This window comes from Zymoseptoria tritici, chromosome 1 (genome assembly GCF_000219625.1).
Source record: "Zymoseptoria tritici IPO323 chromosome 1, whole genome shotgun sequence".
Lineage (NCBI taxonomy): Eukaryota > Fungi > Ascomycota > Dothideomycetes > Mycosphaerellales > Mycosphaerellaceae > Zymoseptoria > Zymoseptoria tritici.
Genome location: NC_018218.1, coordinates 1,455,145 through 1,475,213, shown reverse-complemented (window position 1 = coordinate 1,475,213; position 20,069 = coordinate 1,455,145). Strand labels below are relative to the sequence as shown.

General features: G+C 54.6%; 8 protein-coding genes across 8 annotated transcripts; 5 read left to right on the top strand and 3 right to left on the bottom strand.

The window, feature by feature from the left end:
* Positions 1–1,895: 1,895 nt before the first annotated feature.
* Positions 1,896–3,812, top strand: MYCGRDRAFT_65364 (uncharacterized protein; the record flags this gene model as incomplete). Its single annotated transcript, XM_003857567.1, has 5 exons — positions 1,896–1,978; positions 2,028–2,341; positions 2,399–2,866; positions 2,926–3,341; positions 3,414–3,812. The coding sequence occupies 5 exons, from the start codon at positions 1,896–1,898 to the stop codon at positions 3,810–3,812; spliced, it is 1,680 nt and encodes a 559-aa protein (XP_003857615.1).
* A 331-nt stretch (positions 3,813–4,143) lies between these two features.
* Positions 4,144–5,173, top strand: MYCGRDRAFT_65361 (uncharacterized protein; the record flags this gene model as incomplete). Its single annotated transcript, XM_003857568.1, has 1 exon — positions 4,144–5,173. One exon carries the CDS (start codon positions 4,271–4,273, stop codon positions 5,171–5,173), a length of 903 nt encoding a protein of 300 aa, XP_003857616.1.
* A 606-nt stretch (positions 5,174–5,779) lies between these two features.
* On the bottom strand, positions 5,780–11,285 carry MYCGRDRAFT_88966 (SNF2 family DNA-dependent ATPase; the record flags this gene model as incomplete). Its single annotated transcript, XM_003855992.1, has 3 exons — positions 5,780–6,165; positions 6,267–10,458; positions 10,782–11,285. 3 exons carry the CDS (start codon positions 11,283–11,285, stop codon positions 5,780–5,782), a joined length of 5,082 nt encoding a protein of 1,693 aa, XP_003856040.1.
* A 329-nt stretch (positions 11,286–11,614) lies between these two features.
* On the top strand, positions 11,615–12,632 carry MYCGRDRAFT_102145 (uncharacterized protein; the record flags this gene model as incomplete). Its single annotated transcript, XM_003857569.1, has 1 exon — positions 11,615–12,632. One exon carries the CDS (start codon positions 11,935–11,937, stop codon positions 12,355–12,357), a length of 423 nt encoding a protein of 140 aa, XP_003857617.1.
* A 564-nt stretch (positions 12,633–13,196) lies between these two features.
* MYCGRDRAFT_34926 (uncharacterized protein) lies at positions 13,197–13,958 on the top strand (the record flags this gene model as incomplete). Its single annotated transcript, XM_003857570.1, has 1 exon — positions 13,197–13,958. A coding segment is annotated over one exon (762 nt), but the record flags the coding sequence as incomplete, so codon positions are not given.
* A 260-nt stretch (positions 13,959–14,218) lies between these two features.
* On the top strand, positions 14,219–15,002 carry MYCGRDRAFT_83481 (uncharacterized protein; the record flags this gene model as incomplete). The annotated part of the gene is made up of 2 exons (XM_003857571.1): positions 14,219–14,294; positions 14,353–15,002. The coding sequence occupies 2 exons, from the start codon at positions 14,219–14,221 to the stop codon at positions 15,000–15,002; spliced, it is 726 nt and encodes a 241-aa protein (XP_003857619.1).
* Positions 15,003–15,377: 375 nt separating this feature from the next.
* DCW1 (putative mannan endo-1,6-alpha-mannosidase) lies at positions 15,378–17,127 on the bottom strand (the record flags this gene model as incomplete). The annotated part of the gene is made up of 3 exons (XM_003855991.1): positions 15,378–16,000; positions 16,158–16,458; positions 16,615–17,127. The coding sequence occupies 3 exons, from the start codon at positions 17,125–17,127 to the stop codon at positions 15,378–15,380; spliced, it is 1,437 nt and encodes a 478-aa protein (XP_003856039.1).
* A 739-nt stretch (positions 17,128–17,866) lies between these two features.
* On the bottom strand, positions 17,867–19,942 carry MYCGRDRAFT_65354 (uncharacterized protein; the record flags this gene model as incomplete). Its single annotated transcript, XM_003855990.1, has 3 exons — positions 17,867–18,111; positions 18,171–18,653; positions 18,711–19,942. The coding sequence occupies 3 exons, from the start codon at positions 19,855–19,857 to the stop codon at positions 17,867–17,869; spliced, it is 1,875 nt and encodes a 624-aa protein (XP_003856038.1).
* Between the last annotated feature and the right edge of the window lie 127 nt (positions 19,943–20,069).

The following is a 20,069-nucleotide window of genomic DNA, read 5'->3' as shown; positions in this document are numbered from 1 at the left end:
TGAGCGCCCAAAAGTCCGCTTCGGCGGCAACATGTGGATTTTGTCCTTGTTTCTCGATCGTGTGGCAGCAGCCATAGCATCAGAGATTAGCGAATAGCAAGTAGCCTTGCAATGAAAAGTGGTGCTGAACTTGCCATGTGCCATTTGACTGATTTGTCCGTAAGACTTCGATATCACTCAAAGCCCTTCCTACTACCCTGGCCCTGTCGATCCTTCCGGTTTCGTTACCGTCAACGTCACCGTCAACGCTGGCAATGTGCCATCCAATGGTCCTGCTCCGACCGAAGCCAGGAACCAGAACGCGGCAGCCTCTGGGGGCATGACCTTTGTTCTGGATCCAAGCATTTTCCTCCGCTCTGCCAATGCGAACGGCGGCATGCCACTCACTCGGACTTCTCAGCTCGAAGCAAGCGGTCGACACAGGGAGAACACCAGCGCTGCATTCTCCGCTGGCCCTCGCTCTGCTGCTCCGCTCGGCCGCAACCCTTCAAGTCACCTCACCGCGGCTGAAGCCAGCAGCGAGATTGATGATCATCCTGGCGGTATGGCTGCCACAATCCCACAGGTCACTCGCCGCGGCCAAGCCATGTTGTCGGCGGGTGGCCCGTCAAGCTCACAACCGCAGCCTGAAGCGCTATGGTGTGCGTCCAGTGCTACCGGCTTGACACTGCAGCTCTTGACGGACTAGGTGACACTGCCGCTGGCTGTAGTTGGACCCATAGCAGAGTCTGCAGCTCGAGTTGCTTTTGGTCCCAGCAACATGCCTCCGTTCTTCTGCCAAGAATGCACAATTCACCAAACCAACCAAGCGGAACTCATGCAGCGAAAATCGCACGGAGACTTGGTGAGTTTTGTGGTTGCCCATCGACATCCGTGCTATATTTCAAGGCCAGTTGATACTGTGCCTCACCATCATCGCTTGCACTGCACCAGCCAAGGTAAGCCCGGGTGCTTTGAAGTGTGCAGGATGAGCGGGAGCACGGAGTCAATGAGGTGGTATTGCGGTTGGACAGTTATGTGGTTGACTGAGTCCCACAACGCTCCACCGCCATGTGCGGCACTGCGGGTGACATCGGACGCCGGAGATGCCTTATGGAAGATGGAGACAACTTGGCCACATCCCGATAGTTCTATGTGGAGACTCCATCTGGGACAGCGGACGGCTCGGCGAAAGAGAAGAACATGATGGAGAGGTCTCCGTTCTCTTGCTTGAGCGCTCCACTCGAAGCCACGCACGTCGAAGTCACGCAGTGCAAGTCGAGCGCGATGATGGAAGAACAAAACCTCGTGGCTGACGTCGGAACAAGACCTTGACCGACAACATCGACCCCTGCGAGCTCACTTGCCGAGCATCAGCCGTGGCCAGCCTTTGAGCCGCATCTCTCTTCTCCTTACGCCATCACACGACGTGGAAGCCACGACAACGCCGGTCGCAGGTCCGCTCGCTACACGGTGATAAATCCAATCATGGAAGATCGCAACGTCGAATTCTGGAGGTAAGGACTGCATCGGCTTACCATTTAGGGCAAGCCGCTCAATATCTGACGTGGGTGGATCCGAGGACCTTCGCGCACGCGGACGTTCGTTGCTTTTCACTAATCACTCACTCCACCATGAATCCGTCGCGTGGGGTTTACTTCAATCTGGGGATCTGATTGCTCAATGGCTACATATGAGTGGACTAGCGGCGCGTTTAAGCGTTGCTTGACGGCTATTCGTGCCAGCAATTACGAGGTCCACCGGCCTTGGACGCCTTGAAGAGTGAGCTTGTTTCTTCTCTGTGCTCTTGAGCTTGTTTCGCGACTTCTCGTTCGTCTCCTCTGGTTGTCGCTGTCAAAGTCGGCCTTCGCACTCAATCCGGCTCTGCGTGTCTGAACGCAGAAGCGATTATAATCATGGGGAAACACCAATTCTACGGCCTTCGTGGCTCGAACCTCAACTGGGCGATCGGTATCATTGCTGGCTTCGACTTCTTACTGTGAGTGACCCGCAGACACAACTCATGATCGTCACTGACATGTCGCAAGATTTGGATACGATCAGGGTGTCATGGGCGGACTCCTAACACTTCCCTCCTTCCTGGCAGTATTCCCAGAAATCGACGTGGGCAGTGAATCTGGTACGAGTTCTCGCGCGACAAAGCAAGGCATCACCATTGCTTCCTACAATCTGGGATGCTTCGCCGGCGCCGTTGCGTGTGTCTGGCTCGGTGATATGCTCGGACGACGGCGGACAATCTTCGTCGGCTCCGCGGTCATGGTCGTCGGTGCTGCCATTCAGGCCTCTTCCTTTAGCTTGGGTCAGCTCATTGCTGGGCGCATCATCACTGGACTTGGAAATGGTAAGATGTACAGGCCTGATGATCTCGAAACCAGTTATCCAGGCTGACACCACGTAGGACTGAACACTAGCACGATCCCAATGTGGCAGTCCGAAACGTCCAAATCGCACAAGAGAGGTCCAATGGTCATGATCGAAGGAGCACTGATCACGGGAGGTATCATGATCTCGTACTGGGTGGACTATGGATTCTCGTTCCTGGAGCCCAGCAGCGTCGCTTGGCGATTCCCCATCGCTCTCCAGATCTTCTTTGCGTTGGTGATCCTAGCTTTCATCCTGGGCTTACCGGAGTCGCCGAGGTGGCTCATTCTCAAAGGCAAAGACCAGGAAGCCATCGCTGTCCTCGCTGCTCTCAGCGACGTGCCGGACGACGATGCATACGTTCAAAACGAATTCCATGCCATCAAGGACAGCGTGATTGAGAGCTCTAAAGCAGGATTCAAGGACGTCTTCACCATGGGTCCGGATCGGAACTTCCACCGTGCTCTTCTCGGATACGTCAGCCAGGTTCTTCAGCAGATTACTGGTAAGTGCAGGTATCCACGAAGCAATTAACGAGCAATGGCTGATTGCTATTGTCAATAGGGATCAACCTCATCACGTACTATGCAGCCGTCATTTATGAGAGCGTTGGATTGAAAGGAGACCTGCCTCGTCTCCTCGCCGCCGTCAACGGAACAGAATACTTCCTCGCCAGCTGGGTGGCCGTCTTCTTGATCGAAAAAGCCGGGCGAAGGACGCTGATGTTATTCGGTGCCGTCGGCCAGTCGCTCTCCATGGTCACACTCGCGATTGTGACATCGTTCACAAGACCCGATGGAACGGTCCAGACGCAGCCTGGCATCGTTGCCGTGGTCTTCTTGTTCGTCTTCAACACCTTCTTCGCCATCGGTTGGTTGGGGATGACTTGGCTTTATCCTTCAGAGATTGTACCTCTGCGAATCCGTGCGCCGTCAAGTGCGCTCTCCACGAGCGCCAACTGGATTTTCAACTTCATGGTGGTAAGCTCAACGCCTTGCTCCTTGCTTCGTTCAGCGAGAGACATCCATGTGAACTAATTGTGCACATTGCAGGTTATGATTACACCGGTGGCATTCGCAACGATCGGCTACCAAACTTACATCATATTCGCCGTCATCAACGCATTCATCGTGCCATGCGTGTGGTTCTTCTATCCAGAGACTGCCTACAGGAGCTTGGAAGAAATGGATGACATCTTCCGCAACTCGAAGGGCTTCTTTGATGTCGTCAAGGTCGCCTCTCCGAAGAACACCCCTCACCGGTACGACAAGAATGGCAACCTGCTTATCAACTACATGGATACGGAGGAGCATCGTCGCCGCAGTAGCGTCATTGCGCCGGGTGGAGTTGCTGGAGCGAAGGTCAAGCAAAGTTCTGGTCAGACGGACAGCTATCGTGAGGAGGCGGGCAACAGCGGGAGCGATAACGAGAAGGGAGAGAAGGATCTTTAGACTGATGTAATGCACCTCGGACGTATAGAGGCTTTGAAGTGTTCTTCAGACTGTCCTTCGTCAGGAAGACGATTTCTTCTCTGCTGGTCGATCATGCGACTGTGCGTATGGAGGCTTCGCCGTGGTCTTCATTGGTGTCGTCTTCGGAAGACGATTACTTCGTACTCTCTGAGCTGTCAGGAGCCTGTAAGTGCTCCAGTGTAGAGCAGGACATTTGCCACAGGTCCTCTCATCGACAAGGCCTCGAGTTGAGGCATCCTGGAGGATTACCTGCACTAGCGCCTCGCTTGTGCAGGCTACCATGTGTAACTACGTTGACCTCTTCGCCCGTGTCACCGCTGATAAATCACAATCTCAATAAGTCAGACGCAATCTAGGATGTTGTCGATGCTGAATCCAACTTCCTCTTCAACAACACAGCTACCTGATCTCTGTTTCGGATAACCCGTGACGAGGCAATGGCCGCAAATTGGGGAACACAAGGCACTGGAGATTTTGTTCCCACTTCTCACGCAACTCCATACGCGGCCACCGACCCGAAGACCACCGCTCTCCCGGCTCCCTTCACCGTCTGCATAGTCGGTGCATCACGCGGAATCGGAGCAGGTATAGCCACAAGCTACGCCAAAGCTGGCGCTTCCTGCCTCATTCTCTCATCTCGTCGGGTCTCTGGGCTCGAAGAAACTGCCGCTGCATGTCGTGCCATCAATCCTGATATCCGCATAGCCGTTATACCTTGCGACATCACTTCTGCTCAATCGGTGGCTTCTCTTGCGAAGGAAGTCCGTGAGCAGTATGGACGTCTCGATGTGGTCGCCGTCAACTCTGGCTACTGGGGACCAGTCGTTCTCACCATGACAGATACGGATCCGGAGACATTCTCAAATGCGATCAACGTGAACTATACCGGAACCTTTCTCTGCGCAAAGTACCTCACACCACTGCTCTTGGAAACTGAAGATGGAGCAAAGGCGTTCGTCGGAGTCAGCAGCTTTGCCTCGCTGATTGTGCGAGGTCCGATTGCAAACGCCCAGTACTGCGTGAGCAAAGCGGCGCAACTCAAGTTGCTGGAGCATGTGCACGAGCAGTATCACGGTCAAGGACTAGCGACATATGCTGTGCATCCGGGTGCGGTCTTGAGTGAGATGGCGGAGGAGACTGCACCTGATGCCTTCAAACCATACCTCACGGACTCGCAGGAGCTGTGCGGTGCGTTCTGCGTGTGGCTGACGAAAGAGAAGACGAGGGTTGAGTGGTTGAGTGGCAGGCTGCTGAGCGCAAAGTGGGACGTAGAGGAATTGGAGGGACGGAAGAGAGACATCGTGGACGGAGACCTTCTCAAGATGAAGCTTTCGTTGTAGAGTTGAAGTTGAGAGCAGTGGCACAGTAGCTTGAGAATGGAGTTCAAGGAACAGTGGGACTCTGCGCCAATGAGGACAACCAACCTTAGACAAATGAAAGAAGGAACATTGGCGAGACGAATCGAGTGCCTTGTCCGGACTTCACCCCAAATTAGATCCTTCCTACGAGTGATAGTAAGGATCTTTTGGGGCAGGCAGTAGAATTGTACACGCCGAAAAGCAGATCCCGGATCGAATTGAGAAAGAGAGGTCTGGACATTGAGTTGGTAACATACCGGTCCGCTGATGAAGCGAAAACGATCATAGAATCATCTCGCGACCTCTCACTTTCCCAATGCTCTCGCGATTAAGAAGTCAAGTTCATCCCTTCGCTCCTGTCCACAACCCGCCAGCTCAAATACCCATCCACGGGTCATTCTGCGGTCTCAAAGACTGCTGATAAGCCGCCTCCCTAGCAGCGATTTCCTTCGCCTCACGCTGCTTCTTCAACTGCACCAAGTTGCCCTTCAATCCGCGCAAGTACCGCTTAGCTTCATTGATCAAGTGCTCCGGCTCGTTGGAACACTTGAGTGCTTCCAGCATCGCTCGAACCTGAAAAGTTGAACGTCAGTGATCGCCTTTCGCATGTATTCGGGGTGCGCAACTTGCCTGAGTCTCCGATTGGATGTGAGGGCACACTCGAGCATGCCCATAGTGAGCCATGCCGCAGAGGTTGCAGTATTCAACTCCTGCGATCTTGATGGGGCAGCTGCCGACCGCATGGTATTTGCGACAAGCAGCGCAGTTGATCGAAGGTGTCGCTTTGTTGCTGGCAGCAGCGCTGGACTCTGTGGCGGCGCCATTCGTGGAGAGATCAATCTTCTGGACGTACGGCTGCGGCACGATGGCACGCTTAAATGTTGGGTGCTCTGCGTGCGTTGTAAGCATTATGACGTTGATGATTCGGTGGTGAGTGCTGGTGTAGTGGGGACCGGTGATGACGATTTTGTGTTCTGAGGTGTTGGGGTTTGAAGCAATGGTGCTGGTGAAGAAAGAGATGAAGGGTGGACGTTTTCTTCGTCGTCGTCGTCGTCACTGAGGACAATCACCTCACGAGGGGTGTTTCCCGGACTGGAGTTGTTGAAACTCTTGGTCTCGGCGGGTATGCTTGAATCGAGCTTGGCAAACGACCATTTCAGTGTCGCCCCAACAGGTAGCGGATCGTTGCTGAAGTTCGACATGGCAGCCCTCTGCTTCAAGAGCTTGGGGGTGATACTGATTTTACTCGCCGCACCGGCCGCCTTTCTCATGGCAGTAGAAGCTTTCGGTGTGGCAGGGTTTCGTGCTTTCTTGATGGACGACTTGGGGGTGGCTTTGCTCTTTGCCGTTGGGGTGGACAGCAGAAGCTTCTGGGGAGTCTTACCGGATTTCTTGCGACTTGAAGCGGGCTTGTTGCCGTTCAGAATGTCCATGTCGCCATTGGCAAGCATCTCGTCATTCTCACCATCGACGTCGTCGTCTTCGCTCTCATCGGCTTGAAAGTCAGTATCACTCTCATCGCCCTCACGACGCTTCTTGCGGCGCTTCACAGGTGTGAAGCCCGTTGCATCAACGGCGCCACCAGCCTTGTCCTCGCCTGCATAGTCGACGTTGGCACGGGCGCGGCGGCCTCGACCATAATCTTCAGCCTTCGCTGCAGCGTCCTCAGCAGCGATCCGCTCACGCTCTTTGAGGATGTTGTCCCAAACACCGGGATCTGGCGCGGTCTCTTCAACTTCGAGAGCTGACTCTTCCAACATGCCACGCTCATTGGCCCAAACACGAGCGAAAGAGAACTGATTCTCGGCAGTCTTGTCCGCGCCAGACGGCGTCTTCTCGATATGGCTGCGATCGAGCAGGTGCTCGATATCGGCATCGCTGAAAGTGATCTCCTGGTCGTCCTGGTCGTCGAAGACTGCATTGGCGCCATGGCGAAGGACCGAGACGAGATCAGTCTGTTCTGCATCATCGGCGTCCATCTCTTGAATCAGAACATGGTCAAGAGCAAGCTTCTTACGGCCGATTTGCATAATACGCTCCTCGGCACTGAGTCGCGTGACGAGCTGGAAGCAAAGAACTTTCTTAGTCTGACCAATGCGGTGGGCGCGCGACAGCGCTTGGATGTCTTGATGTGGGTTGAAATCTGGATCCAAGATGATGACGGTGTCCGCTGTTGCCAGGTTGATTCCGACACCTCCAGCGCGGGTGGAAAGCAGGAAGGCGAAAAGCGGCGAATCAGGAGCGTTAAACTCGTCAATACGCTTCTGCTTGTTCAATGAGCTGACTTGTCCGTCAAGGCGCTGGTATCGAAGCTGCATGCCGTCGAGGAAATCCTCCACCATATCGAGCATGTCCAGGAACTGGCTGAAGATGAGCACTCGATGGCCACGCTGCTGTAACTTCGGAAGGAGCAGCTCAAGGAATTTGAGCTTGCTACTCGCATCTACAAGATTGCGGTGAGACGATGCAATGTCGACGTTCTTGTCCTCGATACTCCTGCTGTAGACGAATGGATGGCAGAGGCACTTGCGCAGTTGCATGATGATGTTGCTCAAGCTTCCACGCTCAGTCGACTTGGAGTTCGACTCCGCGCTGAAGATAGCTTTCATGAGCTCCGGATTCTTGCTGTAGATCGACTTGTAAAGCTTCTTCTGGACGAGACTCATGCTGACAGGGACGATGATCTGAGCCATCGGCGGCAGGAACGTAAGGACCTGTGCCTTGGTCCGGCGCAGGAAGTAGGGCCGGATAAGGTCGTGCAGTCTGGTGATGTTGTCTTGATCGAGATCCTGGAACTCCTCCTCCAACTCAGCAGCATTCTTGGTATCGTCGAGGAAATGGAGCAGATTGAAGAGCTCCCGCTGGTTGTTTTGCAATGGTGTGCCTGTAAGCAGAATCTTGAAAGGAGTCTTCAAGGCGCTGAGAGCGGAGTAGAGCTGATTCTTGTCGTTCTTCAACCTCTGACCTTCGTCGACAATGAGTCCTTGCCATGCAACACCGCGGAAGAACTTTCGGCAGTTCTCGTCCGCAGCAGCATCGTAGCTGGTCACCACGATGTGACAGCGAAGGTCTTTGCTGTTCTCCGGGTAGAGCTCATAGCGGTAGGCGGAATCCCTGCTCTCACGGGAGCCGTAGTAGGCGACTACACGTAGAGAAGGAGCCCAGCGCTTGATTTCTCTGCGCCAGTTGGGACAAGTCGAGTTTGGAACGACAACGAGAAAGGGAAAGCAGCTGTGGTCCTGGATCAAGGTGGCGAGGAATCCGATGATCTGAATCGTCTTGCCCAGGCCCATCTCGTCGGCGAGGACAGCATTGCTCTGAGTGAACCACTTGTAGTAAAGCCAGTTCAGACCCTGCATCTGGTACTCCATGAGAGTTCCGCCTTGCACGTTCTCTGGCTGCGACTGCTTTTCGAGGTTCTGGAAATTGTCCTTTCGAACCTTCTCTAGGCGAGACTTCAGTGCCGCAGCCTTTGGTTGGCGAACATAGCGGCCGGCAACCCAGTCATTGTACGCAATGACGAAATCGGTCCAGCGCTCACCGTCATCAGGAGATGGCGGAGCTTCCCAGACTGCATCTTCATACGTCAGACCCTTGTACTTGATGAGAGCCTTGTCGACCTCGCGAATGCGAGCCTTGTCAATCTCCTCGGTGCGGATATCGACGATGCTGGTGAATTTGATGTTGAGAACGATGTCAGTCCGTAGGTAGTCTTCAGGAATGGCGTCTTCAGTCCTCATCTTGGGATGCTGAGCATCCTCGCGTTTGGCAAAAGCTTTGCGCATGCTATGCGCAGAGACGCCCCAAACCCAAGGACCTGGCATCCAGCGGGCACGGAAGTACGACATGCCTTCCCAGCGAACAAGATAGACCTTGTTCTCCTCTTCCACGCCTTCAAAGCCATGAGCAGGATCGTAAGCGTCCTCATCCACCGGCTTCCACGCAATAATGCCGGAGACCTTGGCTGGCATGTCGACGCACTCCTTGCACTGCCAATCGCGACTATACTCACGCACACGCTGTTCAACGTCAATCTCTTGATCGATGTCCATTGATGGGAAGTCCGCGCGCGATGGAAGATGCTCGAAGTGAAAGCCGCGGAAGCAATTGGTGCACCGGAAAAGCACGTTGTCAACGTTGTTGATGCGCTCTTCCGCAACAGTATAGATCGGATCCACGCCGTCATTGTCGTCTCTGTCTTTTTGTTCTTGAGCCGGCGTCTTGCGTGGGCGAAATGGTCGACAGGCGGCACCATGCCTATGGCACTCTTGGCACTTGCCTTGGTCGGGTGCCATAGGGTCGCGCTTTCGAGCCACAGCTACACAGCGACGACATTGGAGGACAAAGTCATCTTCGCCGATCTTGGTGACGAGGTGGTCGCGCCCTGTGCGGTGACCGAGACAGGACTTGTGGTAGACCAGCGAACAGCCCTGGCAATCAATGAGAGGGCCGACGTTTGAGCCGTTGCTGCAGGTGTCGCAGTACTGGTTGTGGCGTAAATGGAACTCGTCTCCACGAGGCCGCGGCTTGAAGACCTCGCGCACACCAATCGTCTTTGGTTTTGCGGGCGCTGGAGTGTTGTCTGACTCCGAGCGATAGATGTCATCGACCTCGACTTCTTGCATTCCACCAGTGTGACGAGTGCTGCGGCCGGAGTGGCGCATACCTTCACTTTGCCTCTTCGTCTTGAACTTCTTTGTGCGACGATCTTCGCTGTAATCCGGCTTTGAACTGCGACGGGGGCGACGCTGGCCTGGAAGATCAGACTGGAGGAACGGGATGCCATCGCTGTCGACCTCTTCGTCTTCATCCTCGTCTTCAGTAAGCCCGGTAGAGACTCGGCGCTGGCGCATGTTCCTGCCTGATGTTCTGACATTGCGCTTGCTTGAGCGGGTCGGCTTAGCGAGCTCATCCTCCGATCCCTCCGATTCTTCGTCCCCAGGCTCCGACTCGTCCACGTACTGAGTGGTTTCTTGCTTGCGCTTGCGACCGCGGGTCTTCGGTGGCTCAACATCGATTGAATCAGACATGTCGACGTCTGAGCCGTCCACATAGTCCGTGGTCTTCACGAAGCCGTTTTGCTGAGCAGGGCGCCGTAACCGTGTCGACACCATCTTGGAGGGTTTGGAGCGCTTGTTGCGTGGTTGTGGCCGAGATCGAGGTCGAGGTCGAGGAAGTTCTGACTCGTCCAGCGACGGAGGGTCGGCGCTGAAAGCTTCGAGAGCCTCTTCGGCGTTGTCCTTTTGAAGCAGCTCGTTGAAGCCGATCTGTGATCAATATGAGCCAATGTCGGAGATGCGTATGATGGTTGATGGTTTTCGTGATGAAGTGCAGAATGGTGTTCGTGATGGTGTTGTTTGAAAAAAGGAAGAGATTGTAGGGCATTAAGTAGTCATGTGAGGTGATCGTGCATGTGTTAATCGTGGCAGCCCGTGTTATCATGTGACAAACAGGTGATCGACATGTGCACAGCAGTATGAGCTCTGGCCGCTGCATTGATCGGTCTCCTCAACGCTGGATCGTTCGCATAAAGTTCGAAGACGGTAGGCAATTGGGAGCACACAGGGGCGTGAGGGATTGGAGAACGTACCAATTCCACGTGGAAGTCGTCGAACAATACCTGATACATGACCTGATCTTCTTCGTCGAGCTCCCGAAGCACACGCCTAACACTTTGAGCGCCTTCGCGAAAGTCCTCGAAGTCGTCCTTGTCGGCGGCCTCGGAACGTGAGATCTCCACCACCAGCTTGCGGGAATCTGTAGAGCTTTTGTTCTGTCCATCTCTGCGTCTGTCCGAGTCTTCGATCGCCTCCGACGAGGCCATTGATTGTGTTTCCAGCTGTTGATCGTCGGATTCTTGGCCTAGCTCATCACCAGACACCACAGACGGAGGTGATCGGGTCTCTCTCTTGCGTTTGCGACCATCTGCGCGCCCAGGAGAGCGTCGCAATGCGGTAGTACCCATCGGAGCTACGGGCGCTCTTCCGCCCTGATTTGTCTCACGGGCTCCTCCAGCCTTCCATACCGCCAAGTTCGGAGCAGCATTGTCGTCGTCTGAGGAAGAATCGAGGCGCGCGTCGAAGTGGAAAGCCATTTGGGCGGAGTCGCAGCTCTCAAGCAATACCTGCGTGTCGATTACGCCAAATAGTCAAAGGGATGTATTCGTAGCATCCAGGAGGTGGTCGAAGTGGACGTCGAAGGAGACGTGGTGAATGATCAAGTCGAGGGTTGACGTGAGGTCGACGCGTTGGCCTAGAGTGAAATCGAGCGACCGGGGTAGCAATTTGCAGCCACAGCACCGCCACAAGGCTTTGACCCCAGCTCATAAATCTTCCAGGAAAAATTCCCAGAGATCAAGAACGACAATGCGATGATATTTCCATCATGGCAGTCATCGTTGAGCTTGCATCGCATCTTGGTCCTGACTTCGAGAAGAGCTCCGCAACATTGGCGCCAGGTTTCCACCACATCCGCCATCAACAGAAGCTTGCGAGGATCCAGAGATAGCGGTTATGCTCAAAGGGGCGGTCGAGATCGTGGTTCTTCCGGCCTGAATCGCTCTTCAGGTCCGCCTGGTCGAGATCGTCCACAGGGCTTCGTGAGAAGTGATGGAACACGACGGCCGAGAGACGAAAATGGTGGAGCTCCATTCAAGAGAAACTCATCATCGCCCGAGTATGCGCCTCGTGGCCGCCGGGATGAAATTGCGACTGTGGATCGAAGTGTGAGGGCGCGTGGCAAAGATGGATACCGTGGCCAACCAGGATTTGCTGCCCGATCTTCACGAGAGGAGGACGATTTTCCATCTTATCAGCGCAAAGATTCTAGCGATGAGCGGTCAGAGCGCCGGCGACCACTTGGATTTGAGCCTCGGTCTCGTATCGATGCCTCTGGCGATGGAAATTCGAGCAGAGGTACAGGGCGACGAGAGTCTGCAGGGCGCTCGCGAAGAGATTTTGACGCAGGTCAGGAAGGATTCCTTCCCGAACGTCGTGGACGGGTCTTTGGCGACGGGGATCGAAGCTTTGGAGGTCGGCGTGATAGAGACCCTGGCCCAGAACGGTCAGACTTCCCAGGCCATCGAGAAGGAAAGTTCGAGGAAAGGCGAAAAGGGTTTGCAGGACGCCGCGACCGTGAGCCAGTGGAAGGGCGACGAGAGGTTGTGAGGCCTCATTTCCGGAGTACCGAGTCCTCGTATCGCAAGGACGGCGTGCCGAGCTCTGGCAACGAGCGAGCTGTCAGCGCACCAGCAGTCGAATCCACCGAAGAGAGCGCTGGTGCGCGCAACGGTCTACTTCGCGACATCAAGACCGCCTGCAAGCTGATCAGATCTATTCAGAAATCTGAAGCATCAGGCGAGGATACCAGTGAGCTCATCAACATGACAATCGCATCACTTCGGAGCGTGAACAAGCATGTGACATCGGGCAAATTTCAGGACGAACCTTCCGAGGCCATCGCATCTTTGTTCGAGAAGAAGGCCTTCGCAGGGACGTTCATCGACATCGCAGATGCGGCGAGCTCAAATGCGAGTGTCTTGTTCCAAAGAGGTGACGGAAAGATTGAACTTGCCGCCAGGCGCCGCGACTCGGCTACGCCACATTCAAGGCGGACAGCGACAAAGTTAGACTCTCGAAAGGAGTACGAAGAACGTTCGCCTGAAGTTACAAGGGATGGCAGGGCTGGTCCAAGAGTCAAGGAGTCAAGGAATTCTCGAAACTCTGAGTCTCGTGAAGAAGACGGCAATGATGGCATTCCGGTCTCTATACCGTACACAACGGCAGCCAGCGAATTCATCTACGGGAAGAATGCGGTGTTCGCAGCGCTCAAAGCTCAACGCCGGAAGCTCTACAACCTCTATGTGCATCCGAACATCATCGAGCGCGAAGCCAGCGGCAACACTGGTCGCTCGGCCAAGTCAAGATATGCGAAGCCAGAGCATGAGTTCACGACATTGGCCAAGAATGCGAATGTGCCGTTTCGCAACGAATACAAGGCATTCCTTCTAGACAAAATGTCCGATGGGCGGCCGCACAATGGCGTTGTTCTCGAGGCATCAAAGCTGCCCGCACCACCAATTCTCGCTCTTGGCAAGCCTGACATTCGCAAGTCTGCTATACCTCTAGTCGTCGGCACTCAAAGCGTGGAAGAGCTCGTGGTCAACGGTGGAGCAGAATCGATATCTGTGAGTACCAACAGTTGGCGTCACCCTTTCGTCGTCTTGCTAGACGGCATCCTGGACCCTGTGAATGTGGGCAGCATCATGCGCACATGCCACTTCTACGGAGCAGATGCAGTCGCCGTTGCAACGAACACATGTGCACCATTGGCTTCCGGCGTCCTCGCCAAAGCTTCTTCCGGAGCATGCGAAGCAGTACAGATCCTGTCCCTTCCAAAGCCATCCAACTTCGTGCACGACTCTGCAAAGGCTGGCTGGAAGATCTACGCCGCTGTCGCACCAGAGGCAGGTGCGCCATCCCGAGATGCGAAACGGCAACTCACGACAGCTGCTGTAGCAGCAGCAAGTCCGCTCGCGGATCATCCGTGCATTTTGATGCTGGGAGCTGAGGGAGAAGGTCTGCGCGAGAACTTGAAGAATCGAGCTGATGCCTTTGTTTCGATCGAGAGAGGTCCAAACAATGCGCCTGATGTCGGTGTTGACAGCATGAATGTCGGAGTGGCAGCGGGTGTTCTGATGGAAGCGTTTCTTCGCAAGCCAGCAGAAGCTCCGGAGAAAATAGATACGACGAGCGAACTGGGCTTTTGAGGGGGAAAGTGGGCTCTCATTGTACACTACTGTATCATAAAGCGGAGCTGTATACTAGGGAAGTGGTTCAGCGAACATTTGGTTGACAGTGCCTGGAATCTTTGCGGCACGCCCTTTGGCATGCCCGCCCCGCAGCCCCACCGGAAAGTGCTATTGTAAGCCGACAACATAGCTCTAGGGTAGGCATCGAGGCAACAACAATCACCTCTACATTGGACATCTGCTCTCCAGACTCAATTCAAGCAATCACACGTATCAACATGTCTACCGAAATCACCCTCTTCGACTTGCCCTCCAAGGGCACGCCCACTTGCTGGTCGCTGAACCCGTGGAAAGGTTCGCATCCACACCTCCTGTCTGTTTCGAGAGAAGCTGACCATATATTCTTTATCAGCTCGCATGGTACTCAACTTCAAAAAGATCCCATACAAGACAGAATGGGTCGAATATCCGGATCTAGCATCGACTTTCAAATCCTTCGCAATTGCTCCCAACGCTCCTCCACAAGCTGAATACACCAGCCCGGTGGTCCGACTGCCAGATGGCCGATATGTGATGGAATCCCGAGCGATCGCCCGCGAGCTGGAGAAGCTCCAACCCGAGCCTTCTATTCAACTCGACAGCCCTCAGGTACAGAAGACCTTCGATCTTCTCGGTCAGATCTGGCCTCCTTTGCGATCGATTGTTCTGCCTCGGGTGCCGGTCATGCTGCTGCCACCGCGTAGCGCCGAGTACTTTGAGCGCACTCGAGAGGAGCAGTTTGGTAAGCCATTGGCTGAAGTGGCCGAAACTGACGGTGCTGGTGAAGGGCCGTGGCAAGAAGCCGAGAAGGGCTTTCAGGGTATCAAGGCTTTGCTTGCCGAGAATGAGGGACCTTACGTAGTGGGTAAGGAGGCGAGCTTTGCGGACTTCGTCCTTGCGGGACTATGGCGGATGCTGGAGAGGGTCGACCGGGATGGCGATGTGTATGGAAGGATCATGAAGGATGAGACCTTTCAGAAGCACCATGATGCTTGTAGGCGGTGGCAGGAGAAAGACGATTAGGAGCGTGTAATGACCAAGTATCACAAAAACGCTTGCGGCATTTGATCATAAAAAACACTATATTGCGGTGCCGATAACCTAGCAATGCCGTGCCAGCCAACTTAGCAACACCGTGTCAAACAAGCAAGCGGTATTGTGCTAGGCACCTGGCAGTAAGGTGACATGTAACTTGAGATCGCGTACATGGCAGCGTACATATCACCGTGCAGGGCAGCGGACATGTCGCCGTACATGCCGCCGTACGAGCAGCGTACATGCCGCCGTACGAGCAGCGTACATGCCGCCGTACGAGAGGTTAGCGTGCACGTCGCCGTGCAGTGAACGTATAAATCACTGTTCAGGGTGGCGTACATGTAGCCGTAACAAGTGCGCTCTCTATGCAAGAACAAACAGTTCGACGAACATTCCGACCACTGCGAGCATGGACGACACCATCAAAGTGGAGGCAGCTCCTGTCCCATCTCCAGAAGACTGCGGGCTGTTGGAACCAGTTCCACTGCCATTGCCATCGCCACGCTCAGTCCCATTGGCGCCTCCCCCGAGAGAACCTCCAACTCCTGTTCCGTTGGTACTGCCAACGCCCATCTTGATGTCCCCACTTGGCAGATTAGCGAGGAACACCTCCAGTGCGTTGAGGTTCTGATTGATTTGCCCGTAATAGTCCTCCGTGTCGTCGACGGGATCGTACCAGCTGTTGGCGCAAGAGGTACCGTTCTCGCCGTAGACACATGCGGCCGCAGCAGCGGTGGCGGATGCGCGCAGGACCGCTGTGATGTTCTGCCGATAGACACTGTCGTCGGAAGCAGGCGCCATATCTCTGTACGTGGCGAGACTGCGAACAAATTGAGCCCGGAACCCCGTCTGATCGATGTTGCAGTTATCGGATGGTTCACAAGCGACCTCATAGATGATGTTCCTATCCTCATACACGAAGATCCTCAGTGAACTGTTTGTGACGAGCTGATTGAGTTCGGACCAGTATCGACCTGTAGCGGAGTCTGGCGCCGTCTGTGAAGATTGTCAATTAGAATCTCCGTGGGAAAACTCGAATTGCACTGCACGATTGGAGTCTCAGCGGCTGAGAGTGCGCCGTCTGAGCAGGAGAATGGAGAATGGAGGCGGTCGAGTCGATTTTGCTCCGACCACAGTGAGGACATACCGCGTTCGCAGAGTAAGCTCCAGTAGTGAGAAACAGTCCAGCGTTGTTTGTCCACTGAAGACGGTTGATCTCAGAGCAGCTCGTGGTAGCGTCCGTGCCGTCAAAAGTCTGGCCGTTCTGATTCATCAGACCAATGCTTCTCGTCCACTCCACCGCACGTGTAGCCCATTCGCCATAGAAGGTGGAATTGCCGGTGAAGCGGTGGAGGCGTGCAGCAAGCGATGCGAAGCTCGCTTGAGAGATGGAGTTCTTATAGTTGTAGCCGTTGTTGAAGGTGAATATCTGCCACCTCAAGCCCTGCAAGAGGTTAGTCTCGACAACAATACACACTGTTACGTCCTTGGGTTCCATCATGTCTCCGTCAAGACGCGAGCGACCGAGGTTTCCGACATCGAGGCAGAGTCTTCAAAACCATCGTCAAGACAGAGGCACAAACGAGGACAAGCCACTTACTCCACCGCAACTTTCCGTGTCCCATCGAGCGACCTGCTCCTTGAACACAGTATCCGCAATGCTCGCCCAGGTGATGTTGTTGGACAACAAGTCATTCGGAACCGGGAGATCGTACTCCGCAGCGCTCATCGCCGCCAGAGCCCAGGCAGCTTGATCGTCATTGCCGAGAGACTTGCTCTGGTTTGGAGGCATATAGTTGAAGTCCGGGCCAAGCTGGAAGACGAGAGCCGACTGGAGGGTAGGAACAATGGACTGGTCTCCGGACAGGGCCCAGTACTTGATCAGTGAGTTGAACATATTGCCTGCATTGTACCAATAGTATGGCTGAGGGAGCAGCCCGGGTATTCCGCCTGGACTCTCAGTGTAGTTATTGTACACGGAGAGGATGTTGTCCACCACGATTTTGCTGGCCTTGAGGACCGAGTCCCGGTTATTTACATCCAGATCGATGGCATTCGCGAGCCCAGCGGAGAGGGCCAGGCTCGTGAGGCCGAAGCCAGAGATTCCACGCATGATTGAAAAAGGGAATGGGTGATAGGTTGAAGGAAAGTAGTTATTCGGAAAACGAAGGACGGGATAGCAGAAGGCAAGAGTGGGCGACGCGGTTTCAAGACATGTCTCTTCAGTCTCGCAGCCTAGGTGGCGATGGCACCCAGACACTGAACCGAAAGGATCGCTATTGTTATTTTAAAGTCCACTTACGTTACTCGTAAGATCCTTCGCGCGTGAAAGGCTCGAGCGGCATAGGATGGCCTTGGCGGTGAAACGTGTAATGGAGAGCCTTGGCGAGTCTGTACAAACCAGAGATCCGGATGTGTGCGAATGCTGATGGGAGTGTGAGGGCTGGCGCGTAGAACTGTTTCACTTTCAAATGTTGTTCAATGCGTGTAGTTGAGGTGAATAGGGTAGCTCTGTACCACACTTTGCCGAGCCGCGCCGAGGATTGTGCAGAAGCTTAAACAAGACATCAGCAAAAGGGGCAGCTGAGGGGAGCATGAATACACCGAATATGTAGTATGCGCTGTGCACTGATCAGAGTACAGTATAGTACATGGAGGGGGCCAGCCTGGCTGCCACGATCAACGCCAGTCCATAGATGCCGCATTGCACACCTTTGTAAATCCACAAGAAGCTCTCGAGTCCGGTAACCTCGAGCACCCATTCTTTCATGTGTCCACCGTCGAACCGACGCCCACTGCGACCCAGCCAAGATCGCATTCACACATCCGTCGTCGTCATATCACATCAATCTCTATCTCATAGGACCGCCCATGCCAGCACCCATGGCGCCTAGTTTCGCAGCGAGCTGAGGATACTTCTCTTGGACTTCGAGCTGTGTTCGTGTTGCCTCGGCGTACGACAGTGCGTTGACGATCTCACCCTCTGTTCTTGACAGCTCGGCGGCGCGCTCGAAGTAGGTGAGCGCATCTGTGACTTTCCCTTGTTGCAAAAGTAGCTGGGCCATGGTCGCCACTGCGATGTCGCATTCCGGATCGACTGGAATATGGTCAGTATCACGATATCGTGAGTGTGCTCCATCCACGAGCTCGACTTACTGATCAGAGCCTTCTGGCACAGCTCCTCCGCTGAACTGTAGTCCTGCTTCCACTGGAATAGGGCAAGTGCCTTGTTGATGAGTGGAAGGACGTTCATACCGCCACCACGCTCGCCAATCGTCTTGCGCTCCATCTCCACGGCGGTATCAAACTTCTCCACAGCCTCCTGGTACTTCTGCTGATCAAGCAACAGTTCTCCATAGTAGTTGTATACATCGCTCTTGTCGCCGAAATTCTTGATGCAGCGTCGGAAAGTCGCCATACTGCTGGCCACGGAACCCATCTTGTACTGTGTCACGCCGAGCTGAATGTGGGAGAAGATGAAGTCCTTGTCGAGTTCGATGGATTTCTGGTAGTCGGTTGCGGCGAGGCTGAACTCGGACAGGATGAAGTGGAGTTGTGCCCGGTGGTAGTAAATATCTGGATCGTCTGGGTTGTGCGTCGCGGCAGTTTCGAAGTCGGTCGCGGCGGCATCGCGGAGGCCTTTCGCTGTGTTAGTAGCTGTGTCGATTGTGCCTTGTACGGCTTGTTGAGACTCACTCTGCTCCAAATGCATGCTGGCACGCTTGACGTAGCTTTGCACCAAGGTAGGATCCAACTCGATCGATTTGTTCAGGTCTTCCAGCGCCGTCACGTTCTCGCCTCTGAGGTAGCGGAACGTGCCGCGCATGTTGTATGCGAGGGCTTCGTAAGACTGCAACTCGTTCCTCGCAACGGCTTCATCGAAGCTTTCTGACGCCTCGGCGTAGCCCTCGCCAGTTCGGAGCTTCATCGCAAGTAGGCCCTTGCGCAGGTACCATTTGCCGCCCTCCTCTTGCAGATTCGCAGATTCCTCGAGACCAGCCGGAAGCTCCTTGGTGCGGAATGATTGAAGGTAGTTTGACACGAAAGTTGGCGATGGCAGCTTCTTCTCCTTCTTCTCCAGGATGGTCTTTGCCTTGGACTCAGCAACCTTCTTGAGTAGCCTCTCCACTGCTTGCGCGGAGGCTTCGTTGCGAAATTGGTCGATAATGCAGCTGGCGGTGTAGTCGAGGAGTGCTTCGCTGAAGCGTTCCTCCTGTTCGTATGCGTTTGCTCTTCGATTCAAGGCCTTGACGTACTCGCTGTCGAGGGCGATGGCGGCGGTGGTGTCCTCGATGACCTTGGCCCAGTTGCTCATAGCATTCCAGCAGGCCGCGCGGTTGGAGTAGAATACGGGATCGGCTTTGCAAAGAATGGCTTGCGTGTAAAGCTCGATGGCGCGGTTGTAGTCCTTGCTGCCGTATGCCTTGTTTCCAGCAGCCTTGAGCTTGGCCGCATTGTCCTTGCGCTCCTGCTCTGATAGCTGCGCAACGGAATCCTCTGTGACCTGTGGCAGCTCCTCGGACTGTTCCTCGACGGCAGCAACCTTGGGCGCAACTGTTGGCTCCGGCTCCGGCTTCGCTGGTTCCACGCTCTTCTCGACGTTCTTCTTCACTTTTCGTTTATCCTTCTTCGACTTTTTGCTCGGCTCTGATGGCGCTGATGGCTGTGAGAGATAGTATACTGTGCCACCAACGACCACAACCGTGACACCGGCAACGGTCCATGCAGCGACCTTGTTGTCCGAGTACCAGTTCGATAGGCGATCCACAAACGAAGAGCTCGCATTCGAGACGGAATGCGCAACCTCCTCAGCGACCTGCGAAGGACTCTGCTGTGTCGCCATGATCGTGTGCAGACGAACTTCGCGATGGCGAGATGGACTGGGATGGCGCTGGCAGATGCAAGGCGGTTTGGTAGGGCGGAAGAAGGGATGGGACGGCGATGATGGATCAACCAATGTGTTCATCAAACTTCGTCCATCATCTCCAAGCTCTAGCACAGCACAGCCACGGCACGGCACCAGTGACGCGAGGAAAAGACCGTGCATTTTTGCGC